General features: G+C 34.5%; 1 protein-coding gene across 2 annotated transcripts in view; it reads right to left on the bottom strand.

The window, feature by feature from the left end:
• The window catches only part of TRHDE (thyrotropin releasing hormone degrading enzyme), a 370,897-nt gene that overhangs the window by 138,850 nt on the left and 213,419 nt on the right, over positions 1 to 18,628 (bottom strand). The window contains exon 6 of one of the 2 annotated variants that reach the window (XM_019651779.1): positions 7,526 to 7,663. The exons of the other annotated variant lie outside the window; for it this stretch is intronic. Within the exon in view, the coding sequence (XP_019507324.1) occupies positions 7,526 to 7,663 (138 nt within the window). The remainder of the gene's footprint in view (positions 1 to 7,525; positions 7,664 to 18,628) is intronic. 2 annotated transcript variants of the gene reach the window in all.

An 18,628-nucleotide genomic window follows, 5' to 3' on the forward strand; every position in this document is an offset into this window, starting at 1 on the left:
TGACTTCAGATCCTGGTTTTCTCACTTGCTAGATGCCTAACACAGTGGAAATCACTTAACTTTTTCAGTCGGTTTCCTCATTAGCAAAATGGGTTAAAATGCCCACATTTCAAGCTTTCTGTGAGGAGTAAATGGATACTACAAGCAAAGCATTTCACAAAATGCCTTGTACATAGAAAGTGCTCATTAAATGACAGATGTGCTTTACTGTTACTCTTAGTATAATTACTGTTTTCATTTCGTGTTTCATGTCTACTTCTAGATTATATTCTTGATGGAAGGCACCATCTTACTTTTGTTTTTCCACAGAAACAACCTGTCTGTATAGTGAGTTGGTATGTGCTCTCCCCATGTACTAACCGTGGCCTGGCTGACAGGATGATGTGGATGGGGAACCTGGTATCAGCAGGGACAATAGTGAAAATGGCTGAATGGTCTTTTCATATTCACATTTAAGATGATGGAAAATGTATATATTTTCCTCTTTAGCAATACAAGATTTTCACACTTTAGGTCTGGAATATCTTGGTAGAGCATTGCAAGTTGACTTGCCACACCCTCTTTTGCTATTTGTGTTCACCATGACCCCTTGTGGATTTTCCTCTGCTTGCCAATTCTTTTCTTTTACTCTATGTAATTTCATTTGGTCTCTAAAATATATCAACCTTGATATAAAAATTGCTGAAAAGTATTCTTATTTTTAAAGTATCCTCTTTAAATTTGCTTAAGTTATTTTGAAATTTCTTCCCTTCTCTCAAGCTTGTTGCAATCCTCTCCAACTTGGCATCATATGTAAATTTAATGAGCATTCACACACTTTCATCATCCAGGTCATTGGGTTCTTGTTTCATAATTCTCCTTGTGCTTTTGGAGAAAAGAGACTATCTCAATCTATCTTTTCCAGTCTTCCTATCTATGGACAGTATTTTCCTGTTTCTATTATACTTTAGGATAAAGGCATTTCCAATCTACTACTGAAATTGCTATTTTGTTATTTTACTGGATATAACTCATTTAACATTTTTTTAACAGACTAGTTTAAAAAAATTCTAAAAATATGTATGTGAGTCTAGGAGTTCTTTTTTTCTTTTTTTTCATTTAATACAGGCCTGATGACTATCCATATTGAATATCACTTGGTATTTTATCAAAAACAATTAGATTTTAAATTTAAATCCACAAAAAATAGTATCTAATCTGTTGGTTACTAACTGTTATTTCTCTATAATCTTCTCTATCCCTATAATACATTTATATATAAGAAGCTAATTAAGGTATAATAAAATTACTATACAGGAAGAATAACAAAAAACAGAAGAAGGAATAATTAGAATAATTATTAAGAGAATAATTACAAGAGATGACAAGCCAGGAAAGCACTGATGCAATGAGATGCTAATTTTTGGCAAAGGTTAATGTTGTTTAGTAATAGGGATCTCCTGGGAGAAGAGCAAAGAAGAATAGTGGCAAGAAGGTTTTATTAAGTGCTATATACTACAATACCAAACAAACAAACAAAGAACAACAAAAAACACTCTACATGCTACAACTCTAGTCACTACAGTGTTTTCTGAAATTTCCAGGTCTATCATATTATTTCTATCTCTATCACACCTACAGAGCTATTCTTTCTAGAATGAAATTTTGATTATATTACACCTCTGTTTGAAACTCTCCATTGGTTCCTCTTGACCTGCTAGATAAACTTCAAACTTCTTAGTATCACATAAGAGGTCTCCCAAGTTCTTACCAGCTATCTCCCTGGCCTGTCTACTACCCCAAACCCTTGCTGTTCTATGACCATGTTGAACTCCTTGATTTTCTACTCAGTCACCCTTGTGTTCCTTTTCTGAGCCTTCTCTAGAGAATGGGGTTTTTTTTTTTTTGCCCTTTTGTCACTTCCCTTCCCTTTACCCCCATGACTATATCTTATTCTTATTTCTATTGTAAGTCCTAAGATTTTGAGGCTGGCATCCATTGCTTTTTTCTAGCCATCATTTTCTTTTGAAACCCTACTTCAATTGATTCCAGTGGGTCTGCCAATTATGCGGCCTATCTCTCCCACCGGAGGATGAGCTCATGAGCCATGCTAGCCAGTCAGGATACCCACAGGGACGTTCCGTCCCGTGGCATAGAGACCGGCTGGTGGTGCTCTATTACTTAATCAGAACAAACCATAGCCCTCTGGGGCAATAGAAATAGATTCTGTTGTCAGGGAGGAAGTTTACTCTTTCTCCGAGCTCATTAGGATCAGAAAGTTCAGAACTCTATCAACCTAAACTTTTTTGGGACCATCTCTCTAAGAATTATCTAGAAATTATGTCATATAGAGGCAAAGAGCCCTGAAGCTGATGAATTCTGACGCTAATATTAAAAATACCTGGATTCAACCAATCCTAAAGCTAATACTAAATCTGAAGCTTATCAGTGAACAAATCCTTTTTCTTGCTTATGATGGTTTAAGTTAGGTTTCTACATTTAAAATAAAAATGTTGTTGTTAATCATTATATGTTATTGCACTGATTTACTTATAAGCTGTCTCTCCTTTGCGTCTTATTGTTATACCCTAGCACTCAGCACACAATGCATGGAACACAAGCAGGGGACTTAAAAATAAGAGGTCCAACCAAGCTTGTTGATCAAATATAATAGTGGCAATAATGTTGGCTCTGGAGCCGGAGTTTCTGGGGAAAATATCCTTGGATTCACCATGAGTCAGTGTCCTCATCTTTAAAATGAAGATTGTGAAACTAGCAATCCCAAAAGGAGATTATGAGAATTAAATGAGTCAATACATGTAAAGAGTTTGGCACAGTGACTAGCACAGAGTAAGCACTCAACAACTATTAGCAATTGATATTATTTATGGTTGTAAAATTATCCACATTACCTGTCATGCATCCCAGAATGACATATGACCTTTCATACATCCCAGAATGGTTTATCCATTCCACCTACAAAGTTAAGCTGGTTATTGCATATTACTCACATATAATTTACTGATACAAAGATCCTGAGAGAAGTCAAACCAGAGAACTAGGTGAAGACACTTAATATACAGTTAGGACTGATACAGAGATTGTCAAAATGAAGTCCCTGAGGTTACAGCTCAGTTGTTTTTATCTTTATTTTTTTGCACACTCACTTTGAAGATTGTTATCCAGATATGCCAGCAAGAAGGGGGGTGGGCGGAGGGGGGGCACTATTTTTTACTACATTTTTAGATGTGTGATTTGGCACCATGTGGGTGAGTCCAAATAATGAGGGCCCATCAACAAAGCATGATGAACAAGTAGACAGAAAATCAATAAAGATATAAAAGACCTGAACAACTCTATTAACCAATGTGACCTAATTGGCATTTATAAAATACTTCAGCCAACAATAGTGAAAAACAGATTCTTTTGAAGTGCATACAGTACATTTAGCAACAGACACCAAACTCTGGGCCATAAAATAAGCCTCAATAATTCTAAGAAAATTTAAATCATACAGAATATATTTCTCTGACCACAACAGAATTACATAAGAAATAAATAAAAGAAAATTTTCTGGAAAAAGCTTCAAATACTTGTAAACTAAAAAGCACACTTCAAATACCCCATAGGGCAATTAATAAATCAAATAGGAAATTAGAAAGTATCTTAAGTGAGTGAAAATGAAACCTTGATATATCAAAATTTGGGGCATGCCCTAGGCAGTAAATTTAGGAAGAAATTTATAGAATATAAACACCTGAATTAGAATAGAAGAAAAGTCGACGAATGACCTCAGCTTGCATCTTAACAAAGTAGAATAAAAGAACAAGTAAAACCTGAAGTATATAGGGGAAATAATAATGATTAGGAAGGAAATCTATAGAAAGTAAGAATAAAAATCAATTAAATCAAAGGCTGTTTTTTGAAAATAAAATGTATGAACTTCTAGCTAGACTAAGACAAAAAGAGATAAGACAAAAATTAACATCTGGAATAAAATGACATAACTAGAGATTCTATGGTTATTAAAAGGATAAAAAAATATCATGTACAAGTTTATGCTAATAAATTAAACATTTGAGATAAAATGAGTCAAATCCTTGAAAAGATACAAACTACCAAAGGTCACTCAAGAAGACATGAATAATGTGACTAACCCACTATATTTTGATGAAATTATTAGTTAAAAATCTTCCCATGAAAAAAAATCCCAGTCCCAGATTGCTGTAAATTCTACAAAATACTTAACAAAGAACAAAAGAAATTCCCCCCAAAAATTGAAAAGGAAGTAATTGTTTCTATTCTATGAAGCTAGCATTATAGTGATAACAAAACCAAACAAAGACTTTATAAGAAAAGAAAACTGCAGGCCAATATCCCTCATGAACATAGATGCAAAATTTCTAAACAACTTTTCAGCAAATTGAACCCAACTATACATATATTTAAAAAAACACATTACGACCAAATGTATTTGTCACAGGAACAAAAGGATAGTCTAACATCCAAAATTCAATCAATATAATTCACCAGACTACAAACTAAAAAAATGAAAACAAAAATCTGACCATCTCAATAGATGAGGAAAAAACATTTGATGGAATCAGCATCCGTTTTGGATTAAAATTCTCAGCAACATAGGGATAGAAGGCAACTTCTTCAACATGATAAAGAGTATTTATAAAATATTTGAGACAATATCGTGCCTAACGGTAATAGACAACGGATTGCTAAAATCAGGAACAATACAAAGATGTCTGCTTTTATTACTTCTATTTAACACTGTACAAGATAAATATACAAAAATCAATTGGATTTTTACGATAGGGTAAAAAATCAGAAATGGGAATTAAAACCAATACCATTTACAGTAGCCTAAAAGTGTGAAATATTTAGGAATAAAGATGAAAATAGATATGAAATATCTATTTACTAAAAACTACATCATTGAGGGAAAATAAAGAGGACCTAAATTAATGGACTGGTATACATGTTTCCCTGCTATCCAAATATAGGGTGCTCCTATGAAAACTTTCATAAACCGAAATGGCATAAAGCCAAAGAAAAAATTACCTTATGACACATCTTGCTAAGGGATGCACAAACTAGGCTGCGAAAAAGCACAGATGCTCCCAGACACAGTTCAAAGCTATGGCGACTTAATGCTGGAATGTCAATTGTACTTCTCAGAAAAGGAGCGTGGTGGGCCTGCTCTCACTGCTCAGAGTGTGCACTGCCTCCGTACAGCTCACTGCAAAACAAATGCTGAACACTATTTCTGCTTTTTTGCCTTTCTTTGTTAAAAGTGAAAATCCTCTTCAGATTTCTTTGTTTGGCAAAACAGGTACTAATGTAGGTCTTTGATAAAAGCAAAGTGGTTTAAAGAGAACTTTGGAAAAGCAGGAGATACTTGTACTGTATTCATGGGTCACTTGATATTGCTAAGATGTCAATTCTCCCAAATTGTCTTGTAAGTGCAATGCAATTCCCGCAATTTAACAGAATTGTTGTAGAAATTGAAAAATTCATTCTAAAATTTATATAGACATTCAGAGGACTAAGAATAACCAAAAGAACTTAAAACAAAAAAGAACAAAGTTGGAGAACTAGCAACCTTGTTTCACAGATTATTATAAAGTTACAGCAATCAAGGCTCTGTGGTGTTAGTGGCAAGATAGACAAATATATCAATAGAAAGTATTTTATTGAAAATACTTAGGAATAAATTAAGGAAAAATAAAATTTGGAAAACAGTATGGAGGTTCCTTAAAATATTAAGAATAGAATTACCATAGGATCCAGCAATCCCTCTCCTGGGTATCTACCCCACGAAAACCTGAAAACATTTATCTGTAAAGATATATGTACCTCTATGTTCATTACAGCATTATTCACAGTGGCCAAGACATGGAAACAACCAAAGTGTCCTTCAACAGATGATTGGATAAAGAAGATGTGTAAATATATACAATGGAATATTAATCATCCATAAGAAAAGATGAAATACTGTCATTTGTGTTTCTCAAGGTCCACATGAATGGACCTTGAGATTATCATGCTAAGAGCAAGAAGTCAGAAAGAAAAAGTCAAGAACCATGTGATTTTACTCTTGTGGGGTATAAAACTGAAAGCAACAAACAGAAACTCATAGACACAGACAACAGTTTAGTGGTTACTAGAGAGTAAGGGGGAAAGAGGGCTGTAGAAGAGGATAAAGGGGGTCAAATATATGGTGATGGAAGAACTGACTCTGGGTGATGAACACACAATGCAATATGTAAACGATGCATTATAGAATTATACACTTGAAACCTATATAATTTTAGTAACCAATGTCACCCCAATAAATTTAACAAAAAGTTAATAAAACAAGCATGGTTCTACACTTCCACTTATTTTTATAAAACATCAAAAACACCCTTTGTGTTATTTATCAGGGTGATCACTTTATAAGTTATATATAAGTGTTTAATCATTATGCTGTACACTTGAAACTAATATAATATTGTATGTCAAGTGGAATTGAAAAAATATCTTAAATTAAAAAAACAATCTTTTCGAGCCAACTCAATGTACAGTGATTTGAAAAGATATTTTCTAACACAATTTGTATCTTTACATATTATGGCATACAATATTAACTAATAATCATTGAGACAGTAGTTTCTTGAATGCAAAGCCATTTATCTAAATTACTGTGCCAAAGAATTCTGATGAATTGTTATTTGATATCTAGTTATAAATAGTAATATCTTGCTTTTTAGAAAAAAAATTTAGCAATATTTTTTAAAACTTAAAACATTATTAAATCAATAAAGCACATAGAAATCCCATAAATGCAATTTAATCTACGCCAAGGATGAAGTAGACTTTAACACTATTTTAACAATTATTAAGTGGCTACTAAGTGTTAAATACTGAGATGTACATGCTCATATTAAAATTAGAACATAAGATAGAGCTAGAACTTCTAACCTAAGTAACAATGAGAAAAATTTCATAGTGTATCTTATTTCCATGTCTGGTCATTGGTCCAAAATCTCTGCCATTCAAAGTCTAGTCTTTCAATTGTCACTTACTATGCTTATTATCCAGAAAGAAGTTTAATCCCCCAAATCTCCCTTAAACAGGGTTTATAAAATACATGTCATGTCACTGTCTACACCTGTTTCAACAGTATTGAAGAGGCATTGGTGAAAAATAATTTGTCACTATATAGGCCAGTTCTCTTATTAATGATTTTAAAACTGACACTTACATTACACCATTTGTACAGCAATTTCATATTGAGTTTCCAAACATTTATTCATTAACACTTCCAATATTTCTATGCATTATTTGGCAAACATTCATCTCCATTTTACCGGTTTATAAAGCAAAGTCCTAACTCATAAAATGACACGAACCTAGTGACTGTTTTCTAACTCACAGTCCATTTCTATCTGCCGGGAAGAAGAGAAGAATACAATATATCGGGCATGAAATAACTTGGCTACCCCAGGATAGTGAAATATCCAATTGGCACTTGGGTCTTATCTATTCCCACCTTTTTATATGCGATCCAGTCAAACACCCTGTCAATATCTGTTGCCCGTAGCACTTCCTGTGATACTGGATGGGAACTGGCCAAGCCGTCCAGCAGCATCACTTCATGCAGGACGTCTGTCAGAAACCTCTGCTTTTCCTGCAATACAGTAGACAGGGCAATATCATAGGTGATTCATGGCTGTGACGGAATGCGTGTGACAACATGAACTGGATGTTCCTCAGCCTACATGGCGAGACTTTAACTCTAAAGAGAACCCAGTAAATAAAATGCCCCTTAAGTTACTCCAAAATGAAAGTGGTTGATTAGAGCACATGAAACAAAATCAATGAACTACAAACAGGTAAAAACAGTGGGCTCTCTGCTTTAACAGTGGTGAAAGCAAATTTGGACAGTGGGCACATAATGAAACGGACTGAGCTCATTTGTGCATTCTACAGGGTCAAGACTACAATTCCAGTCCCAAATAAGCTTTTTAGTTGAATTTAATACAAGAATAATATCTAAAACTCCAGCATCATTTTGCTTTTTATACCATTTCTTTCTAGTACCATTTGAACAGCTCAGTCTCTCTTCCCCATCCCTCCCTTCCTTCTCTCTCATGCTCCCTCTCTTATTCTTTCTCTCACACACACACACACACACACACACACACACACACACACACACACACACACACATTTTCTGAAAGAATTTCAGGAGACCACAACAAATAATAAAAGGCATATTGACAATAAACTATAATTTCTATGGATGTATAGTGTATATGAAAATTCAGAATCATGGACATAAAGTGGAGATAATTGGCATTCATAATTTATTACCATAAAGTTGTGAAAACAGACAAAATCATGAGGCTTCTTTTCTGTGCATTGTTGAGACATTAGTATTTCCTCTAATAAAAGCTGATTTGTTATGTTAGGAATGAACTGTAAAGAAAAAGTACCCCTCTGTTTTGTTTTGTTTTGTTGTGTCTTAAGAAGCCTGCTTTAAAGCAACAGCTTGGGTTTTGTTAACAAAAAATGCTGGCAGCTATTAGTCCTCCTGGCCGCCTGCCTTATTGAGAGAGGAGGGAAAGGAAAAAGAAGTTCCAAGAGGTAACAAGAGCTAAACAGTCCCCAGGTAGCCAGGACCCGAGGAGTATCGTTACAGAGATTAAAGACGGCAACACTTAAACGGTGCTAACTAATTCTGAACGCATTCCTGGAGCCTCCTAGTCTTGAGCCAGCAGATAAACAGCATGTTATTTCCGAATGAGCTGTAATTTCAAGCTCAGAGTACACCAATCCTGGATTTTAAAAAATGGAACCGGAGAATACATATGCTGAGAAAACAGTTTATTGGGCACATTTGTGCTGTTACTTTAAATTTGGCTTTAAAGAAACATTTTTGTTCATCATTTGCTCAGTGATTTAGCATATTTAATCAATAATTTAATTAATTAGCCATCCAATGATATACCATAAGGTTTATTTCCTAATAGCTTGATTTTTATAGTCTGTGGACTATATTTATTCATTTCATTAGTCCTTTTTTTTGGCCTAAGAGTTTCACATCAATGGTCTATGTTCCATCAAAGAGGACAATATAACAATGACTGAACCAAAAGGCACTCTGAGTCCCAGACAACTATTCTAGAAACTGAGAAGCCACAATGAAAAGTTGAAACTTACAATGAATTAATTAACAAATATGACAAACTAATATAATGTATTTCTTCTCAAATTAGGTTCTTAGTTCAAGATGAATTAAGGAGTGGAGTTGGACCTTGTGATTTAAAATTTTAAGAATAAAAAGAATGATATTCATATTGCTCATTTTAAATCCATTAAAAAGCAAAGATCTCAGACAAATAGCTTAGAGATAGGGAATAAGAGAAAATCATGCATTTCTAAAATAAAAATGTTAATGTTATTTTTAAGTAGGTATGTCTTGTTACTCATTCAATTTTAAAAGGCACATTTAAATTATTTGATATTGGAATTTATTGGAGGAATCATAAAATGTGTATGTATACTTCAAATTGACCAACGAACACTTATTTATAAGAAGTACAGTTGAAGAGGTGATTTTCATTCTGAAGATAAAATAATATTCAACTTTTCCAGTAGTGATTGCCCACTTCTTTATGTCACTCAAGCATCTGATAAAAAATTACAGTGTAAAATGAACTTAAAATTATGCTTTATTTGACTCCTAGTTATTAATATTTAGCAACTATAAATATATATTGATCAATATTAAAATTTAGTAACCATACCTTGATTTGCCAAATGTGATTTTTTAAATGGTGTAAAGTAAATGGCTACGTAATTATAAAAATAAAATCTAAGGTAAATTTCAAAAATGAAACTTTTTAAAAGAAATATAGATTGCATGTAATATATTGCTTCATGCTTCTGGAGAAAAACAAAAATAAATCTTTGTCTAGTCAGTAGAATTTCAAGAAGCAGTGTTCAAATTTAGTAGCGTTAAGTCATTAGCAAAATGTTCATGTTTTACATTGTTGTAAAGAATGATATTGTATAATTGAGAAAAAAGGCATTAAATGAGACTAAGAGAGAAAGAGAAGAAAAAAAAAGAAAAGCCTGGCAGATGAGCACTCACAAAGCTCAGGAGAGAGACTACCTAAATTAAGGAAGAAAAAAAGAAAATTCTAGCCCGGGGCAAATCCAATTTAACATAACTACAAAGAGTTTCCAGGAGAAAAGGTGCTAATTTTTTATAAGGACTTGTATCACTACAAAATAAGAAATGAACTTAGCTTGTCAGTCCCTGGCTGGGGCCCTCATTCTCCTTCTCATCAACAACAATAACAGCACAAATGACTAAGTATTGATTAATTGCCTACTGTTGACCTGAGACTAAGAAAGTTTAAAAATAAAGTTAAATAAATTTTGGCTCTAATGTGAAATAAGAGATAAAACAATATAGCCACAGTGAACAAAATAATAGTTTTATCTTGCAGACTAGAAATGCTAAAGAATTATGAGAAAAATAATAGAAATATTATTTTATAGAACATATAATGGAATAATAAAGTTATTCATGGAAAGTTTAATGGAAGAGGTAGGATTTGATATGGCCCTTGAAGGAACTTTTAAAGTTGAGGGGGGGGGTGCGTGTGNAGGGGTGTGGGGGGGGGGGGGGTGCGTGTGTGTGTGTGTGTGTGTGTGTGTGTGTGTGTGTTTGTGTAGGAAAAATATATGCATTTATGGGAAAATTCAACAGTTTTTATTTTACTTTATATTTTAAGAACACAAAGATAAGCCATTCTACCACTTTCAAAGAGCAGCACCACAAGGTATAATAGAGAACTTTAAAATCTATTTACAAGAAGCTTAATGTTAACAAGTAACAATAAATTCTACCACTCTAATATATATATATATATATATATATCTTGGAGTTGCTATATACATGCCTATATTTAAATAGTCCAATGAGGGCCGGCTGAGTGGCTTAGTTGGTTAAGAGTTAGTTTAAAAGCGTGAGCTCTGAGCAACAGGGCTGCCAGTTCAATTTCCACAGGGGCCAGTGACACTGCGCTCAAGCTGAGCTGCTGCTGAGCTGCCAACAGATGGTAGGATGGTTCAGCTGGTGAAAGCACATGCACCTAACAACAAGACTGCCTGTTCAATGGTGGGCTACTCCCGCCCGCAACTAAGACTGAACTCGGCACCTTGAGCTGAGCTGTCGCCCGGATGACTCAGTGGATAGAGCGTGCGCTCTTAACAACAAGGCTGCTGGTTCGACTCCCACATGGGATGGTAGCTATGCCCACCCACAACTAAGATTGTAACACAGCACCCTGAGCTTAGAGGCCACGAGCTGCTGACAGGCAGCCAGATGGCAACTGGCGCCCTCCACAACTAAGATTAAAGAAAAACAATTCGGCTGGTCCCCCTCCACAATTTCCCAACACTGTTCCCCTTCCCCAATTCCCTAATTAATTAATTAATTAAATAGTCCAATGATATTGAATATATCATATTACATTGTACTATTTTCAAAAATACATTGCATTTGAATTTGGGGAGAATAATGCAGAGGCTTTCAGAAAAGTAAACAAAGTGTGAGTAAATGTACAGAGTTGAGAATAACACATGGAAAAGAAGAAAGCCACTATTTTTTTATTCATTCCTTTATCCATTCATTCATTTAACAAACCTGCATTAAATTCCTACTCCATGTCAAATATTGTTCTATGTTTGGGGAATAAATACAGAGGGTGTCAAAAAATGTATACACATTTTAAGAAAGGGAAAAAGTGTATTAAAATTATAATCCTCAATATATACTGATAACAAAAGATGACTACAAGTCATGTTTGACTTCTGCAATTACAAGAGGTGCTCAAAGTGGTTCCCATCAGCATAATTTTAATACAGTTTTTTCCTTTCTTAAAAACTGTATACATTTTTTTGGTTCCTTCTGTATATACCTAAAACCTAGTCCGTAATGTTAAAGAACTGAAAAGTGGAAGAGAAAGTACAAGAGGATGACAGATAAAAAGCTAACTGTATTATAATATGATGGATGTTACAAAACACAAAAGGTGAAATGATTAATTAGCTCAGAAAAGGCTTCACAGAGGTAGTGACATTAACATGGGTTATTGAAGGATGAAGCGTTACTCAGATGAATGGGGGAAGTAGCTAAAAAAGAACAAATCCAGGCAGAAGAAACATGAGGAAAAGGTACTCTGTGAATCCTCAGCTATCAGGCTGAAGAGTTTGTTCATAACAAATAGACAGTAGCACACATAATGACATAATAAAAATAGTGCCTTGGGAAAATTAACTAAACGTGGTATACAGGATGGCTTGATGTATGTAGAGACAGAAGACAAAAAGTGGCTCTTGTATTAAGAGGGGATGTGGTGATAGTGTAATAGAACATGCTGTTGCTGAAGGACTCGTTGGTCTGCATATATTGAATGAAAAATCAACCAACATTGATGTCTTGATGCCTGGGTCCCCTCCCTTAGTAGGTGATGGAGAGGAAGTACTAGGAGATAACTACATGGCTTTTAGATTTGATACAATTTTTTTTAAAGGCCGGGGGAGGGGGCATCTATTGACAAAAATGGAGAAGTGAAAAAAGTTTGGTTTGGAAGGCAAGCTAAAAAGATCAGTTTTAGACATTGCAAGGAATACGACAGTGAATATCCAAAAAGCAATATGCTACAGAAAGTAGCAATAAGCAACTGAAAGTAAAAGCCTGAGGCTCAGATAAGAAGCCAACTGTAAACAACTTTTGGCAATAAATCATAGTTTGTATAAAAATATAAATGAAGTCTCAGAAAGAACCCATTCTTTTTTTTTTTTTTTTTTTTAGCTGAGCCATCCTGCCACCTGTTGGCAGCTCAGCGGCAGCTCAGCTCAGGCCGGGAATCGAACTGCTGTTGCTCGGAGCTCACACTCTTGAGCAAGCTCTTAACCAACTGAGCCACTCAGCCAGTCCTCTTTTTTTATTATCATTTCTTATAATGTTAGCATTTCTTATATTGGTTTTTGGTACTATATGTAAAGAATTTTATTAAGTAGTCTTATCACATCATTAAATATACCTGAGAAATTATATTCCTTGATGTCTCAAAATGGCTTCTGCCTGAACATGTCAAGGTCTAAAGGGCTAAAAGTGAATATGCCTGGTTTAGCCACAGTCATGGCGCTGAGTGGGAAAGTAGGAAGTAGTATTGAAAGGTAGGGCTGTCTGCAAGTTCCTAAAACAAGGCTGACGATTTCTGGTGAAAAGCAATACCAGGAAGACACTTTAACTCAGTCACCAGAAAAAGAAAAAAAAACAAAAATTGAGAATAACCTGAATCGAGATAAAAGAAAATCAGATGATACATCAAACCAGACAAGGAAGATGAGAGCCAAGCCTGAGCCAATTCAAGTAGTGGTGAGATGTTCACAGGCATAAAAGGAGCAGAAAAAAATTCCCAGGGCAAAAGTGGGTTATATCAGAGCAGCAGCCAGGACTCAATTTTCTAGGAGGATGGATCTGAACATAAATGGCTCATTTGGTATTCCTAGGAGAAAAGATAGCCACACTGCTGCAAAGTTGATGAAAGAGTACTGGGCTGAACGAAAAATGTCTGCCATTCACTAGCTGTATGACCTTGAGCACGTTACTCAATCTTTTTAGACCTCAGCATCCTCATTTGTAAACATACGTGGATGTGAAGATTAAATAAGGGAATGTGCTCCACAAATATTTATTGAGCATCTGCTATGTCCAAATTGGTATGCTTGGTTCTGGAGATAAAGAGATACGAAGACAGGGATCTGAACTTCAAAGATTTTATAGTAAAAGAAGAGGCAAAGATAAAAACAAGTATTAAAACACTACCTGCTATGTGTAAAAATGGAAGTAGGTTCAGGATATAGGTGACTACACAGAGAAGCCTGTGATTTATTCTGCCTAGGGGAAAGCAGGAAAAAGCTTCTGAACTGATAGTTTGACATGAATCTTTAAGGATGATTTGAGTTTTCTGGGAGGATACAGCAGAAAAGGGCGTTTTAGACAGAAAGGAATATCTGGAAAACTCATGGAGGTCTGAAACAGCACAAGCTGTTGGGGAGACTAGAGTTTTATGAGGCAGAAGGCAGGGAGCTGAATGAGGTAAATGACTAATGATTAGCACAGGGAGATAGACAAGAATAAAATCAACAAGGAATCTTCTATGCCAAGTTAGGAAGCTAAAAGTGACATCATCAGACCTACATTTAGAGAGATAACTATGAATAAAGAGTGGAAAGTGAGCCAGAGTGAGAAGCAACTCGAAACAAAAGTAGGACAACATTGCATAATTATGCACAAATAGCACACAATATGGGCTTTTTCTCCATGATCACAAAATTGTACCAATTATTTCTTTAAAATTTAGTTCAATTTTGGGATGACCAATAGTGATCAAATGGGGCATTTAGTCTGGAATTCCAAAATGTATGAGTTAAATATAGACATAGACATAAATATAGACATAGATATAGATATGTATGTAGATACACATATAGATATCCAAATAAATACAAATATTTTCTTTTTCAGTATTTTCACTTGTTTATGTAAAGTGTGATGTCTTATTCCAGATTTTAGTATCACAATATCCTCTTGCACATAGATAAAGGCATTTTTATAATCCTTGGAGTCAAATCAATAAGAATATCTGATAAAAATTATTTGAACAATGTAATTTAATTCTATGCATGTTTACTGACTGCTTCATATATGTGTGTCTTGTGTTAGAGGTTGGGGAAATACACACAATTGGGGCACAATTCCCGCCTCCAAGCAACGCCCGCTGTGATAGGGAGGACAGATAAACGTATAGCACATTAACGCTATTTGATGGGTGAAGTATTAGCAGCATGAATAAACTACAATGGGAGTAGAGAGTAGAAGGAAAGTTATATGTGAAACTGCCTTCAGTGTCTGTGGCTATGTTGATTCAACTTCAACCGATCTGTGATAAAGAGAAAGAATAAGATATGTAATTTATGTTTTACCTCTCTGAAAATCTATACTACCATGGGATAAAGACATTTAAGGTTACACAAATTGCCACATAAATCATTACTAATCTGAAGCCTTTGATTACACAAGGCTAGAACAAGGAATACATGTATACCTAGCAAGACACAGTTTTGCTTTTTTACTCTTGTTCTTCATGACTTATTCAAATCATGACAAAGGTTAAGCAGAGGAATATGATCAAGAATTCAAACAAGAAAAGCAAACGTATTGGAGCGAAATACATTTTATTTATGTGATATCTCTGTAACTTTGGCATGTCTGTAACTTTGCAAGTACTCTCTTTTTAAAACACATTAACACATCATTATTTGTAAAAATTAGAAATTATTTGGATTCCCAGGTTCCTAAAATGTCAAGGAAATTTTATTCTGTAATTTTATATTGTCATTCTACCTTTATAAATTTCTAAAATGCCCAAAGATATTTTAAGCTTTACTCAGTTGAAGGTTAGCTAGATGTGTTGTGAAATATTGTATCATTATTTAGCTGATTAACATTTTATAGACAGCTAAATCATACTGATAGATGAAATAAAACTAAAGAGCTAATGAAAATAAATGTTGCTTCCATAAAATGATGTACTTTAAAAATAACATTTCAAAATCTCATGTTTAAAATGCACATATGCAAGATGTTAATCATTTTCATGCACAGCTTGTTAAAGCAGTCCACTTGTATTAAAGTCAAATTTGTGTAAACACACATATGTACAGTAGAAATTGAAGAATAATTTTTTAAAATAATCACCATTAATGCCTACAATGAAATAAATAAGCACTATCCTGAAAATTTTATCTCTATATTTGTTTACATAATCTTTTACAGAAAGTGGTATATGAATACAATACTCCAAGCAGATCTCTATTGATATAACATTATTCTGTGATTTCATACAAGCTTTACCCTTAAGTAACTGAAATGTGTTCTATAAGTTATTTCTTTTAAGTATCAACCATATTTCATCCACCGCCAAGCCACAAATGTCCTAAGATGACTTAATCAATGCATAAACTAAAAAAGCAATTATATTTCTATGAGTATCTTAGATGATTTTATAAGCCTCTCATCACCCCAAATAACTCCCTGCACAGGTTTTATGAACTGCCATACTCTCAAACATGACTAATACAGAGAGAGTGGGCAAAATTGTGAGTCTCTTCAATTGCTACATCCTTCAGCTGCTTATATTTTGTTTGCAATATCCAAGCTAAATGTGCATGTCTCGTATTATCCAAGATGTGACATAGGTGAGGGAAAATGCTAAGATGGAACACAAAATGGGTTGCATTATATGCAACCAAACTCTAACCCTTCTGCAGGCTTATCAACTCAAGATGCTCAAAGATGTAGCAATATGCATATGGCAGAAGTTACCATCAATTAGTCACTCATGTTTTTATTAATTATGATAATCCTGGGCCTTCAGAAATAATTATGAAAGTGCTTCAAATATGTCAATCACAGTAATAATTATGAACTGTTTGTCTAATTACGTTGCTCTTTTTGATCCTAGCAGCCAAAACAGCCACTATGAACAATCACCATATGCCATGCGCGTTCATATAACCCTCTTACAATGTTCATATCATTGTACTTCCCTTTATTTTTTAGGATTCTTGACTCCTTTCCCTCTATTTTCCTTTCAACATTTATCCAGTGTAGTTCCATATAATTTTTTTTTTAAGATTTTTATTGGGGAATTGGGGGGGTGGGAACAGTGCTGGGGAATTGGGGGAAGGGGAACAATAAGTTGCTGTTGTTTTGTTCTTCAGTCTAGTTGTGGAGGACGTTGCTTCACTGGCCCAAGTTGGCACCATCATTGCGCTCTTCCCGGGCGAGGCAGATCAGTCGCCAGCTTTTGGACCCCCGCTCACAGCAGCTGCTGGCCGCTCACGCTGGCTGCTGGCTACACACAGTAGCCCATGGCAACCCACTGCCACAGGGGCTGTAGCCTATGCCGTCGCCAGCGACTCACAGCAGCCCAGCTCCAGGTTGACCTGTTGTTCAGCATCTTAGCTGTAGAGGGCAATATCACTGGCCCTCATATGTGGGATCCGAACTGGGGCCCTCTGGCATTCCAGGCCAGCTCTTAATAACGCACCACTTGGCCGGCCCCATATACTTTTAATATTAATATTCTTTTTAATTTAATGAATGAGTTGCTAATATAGATATCGAAACTGTTAACAATCTTTCACAAATGATTTCTTGACCTTCCTTTCATAATTATTTTTGTTAACTTTTAGCCATATTTTTATTATTAAAACCCTCACGGATGCTATACTTTGGGTTAAATGCTGAGAAATAATGGTGAAATAAATAGTCCCTAACTTGAGGAAGTGTATTATGTAGTGGGGGAGATTTACGTCCTATCCTTGGCGACATAAGATGAACTCATTGCCACTCTTCTACATGTCACTTCAGGATCCTCTTCGTAGACTTTAAGCTTTTGAGGGATAATAGTCTTTTCATCTTTTCAAAAATCCTATCTCTGCTTTGCAGTAAGAATCTTTTCCTCTATCTCTATGCTTAATTTTTTGACAAGCTGATAAGACATTTCAATAAAATCAAATTGCCAATCTCTTTTGATACTCACACATTTGTTTCTCACATTCATCACAAGGAATCATATTTTGCAGGCACATTAATAATAAGCTAATGAAGGCACTATAACATTTAATTGATAAAATGTAATTCAGAATATTTTTAAATACATACTGACTAATCATCTTAAACAAATTAAATTTCAGTTTAAATGCTAACGTTCTGTTTAAACTTTCTTATACCATTCAAGTCTGAAAGAATTCAAGGATAAGCTAATCAACACTCAGAACTTATTAATATGGTTACCAAGTGGCTAATTCATTTAAGTTTTTTAAGCTTGTGAAATAAATAATAATCCAAATGACCTAATTCTGTAACAAAAACAGCAACTTGATGAATGAAATTTATTAAATAACATGTTTTGTGTACTTTAATTTAAATATTTATGATATAAATGGTCAGTTCATCAAATAGCCTGGCCTGATAAAACTTTACAGTTGTTGCCAGATCACTCAAAATTTAAATGAAAAGAAATGGCTACTGTAACTAGGTAAATCTGAGTAAATATTAGAGCACATGTTTGAACCATGTTATATAAAAATAAAAATAGGTAGCTACATGTTCTCACTGTTTCATCACTTGGCTAATCCTCTACAGCTTACTGCACTAAATTTTATTTTCCAGCTATATCTGTGAATATGAACAGTCTGAGTAAACAAAGCAACTTCTGACAGAAGCATGGTTGGTCAACTAGGAGCCAAAAAAATAAATCTAAATTTATCTACATCTACTCACTGAAACCATCACACTAAAGATAAAATACAGTGTATATAAGAAACTGATACATAGCAGTTCCATGCTGATAATATCATGAAATTTATTCCATGGAAATTAGCAAAGATGAATCCTTCATTTTAGGTGCTGGGTAATTCCTTGAATGAATTAAACAGAGTGGATGAAATGTATGACTGACTGGAATGGCAAAAAAGTGGCAGCAATCCATAAAATTAG

The sequence above is a fragment of the Hipposideros armiger genome, unplaced genomic scaffold (assembly GCF_001890085.2).
Source record: "Hipposideros armiger isolate ML-2016 unplaced genomic scaffold, ASM189008v1 scaffold_166, whole genome shotgun sequence".
NCBI lineage: Eukaryota > Metazoa > Chordata > Mammalia > Chiroptera > Hipposideridae > Hipposideros > Hipposideros armiger.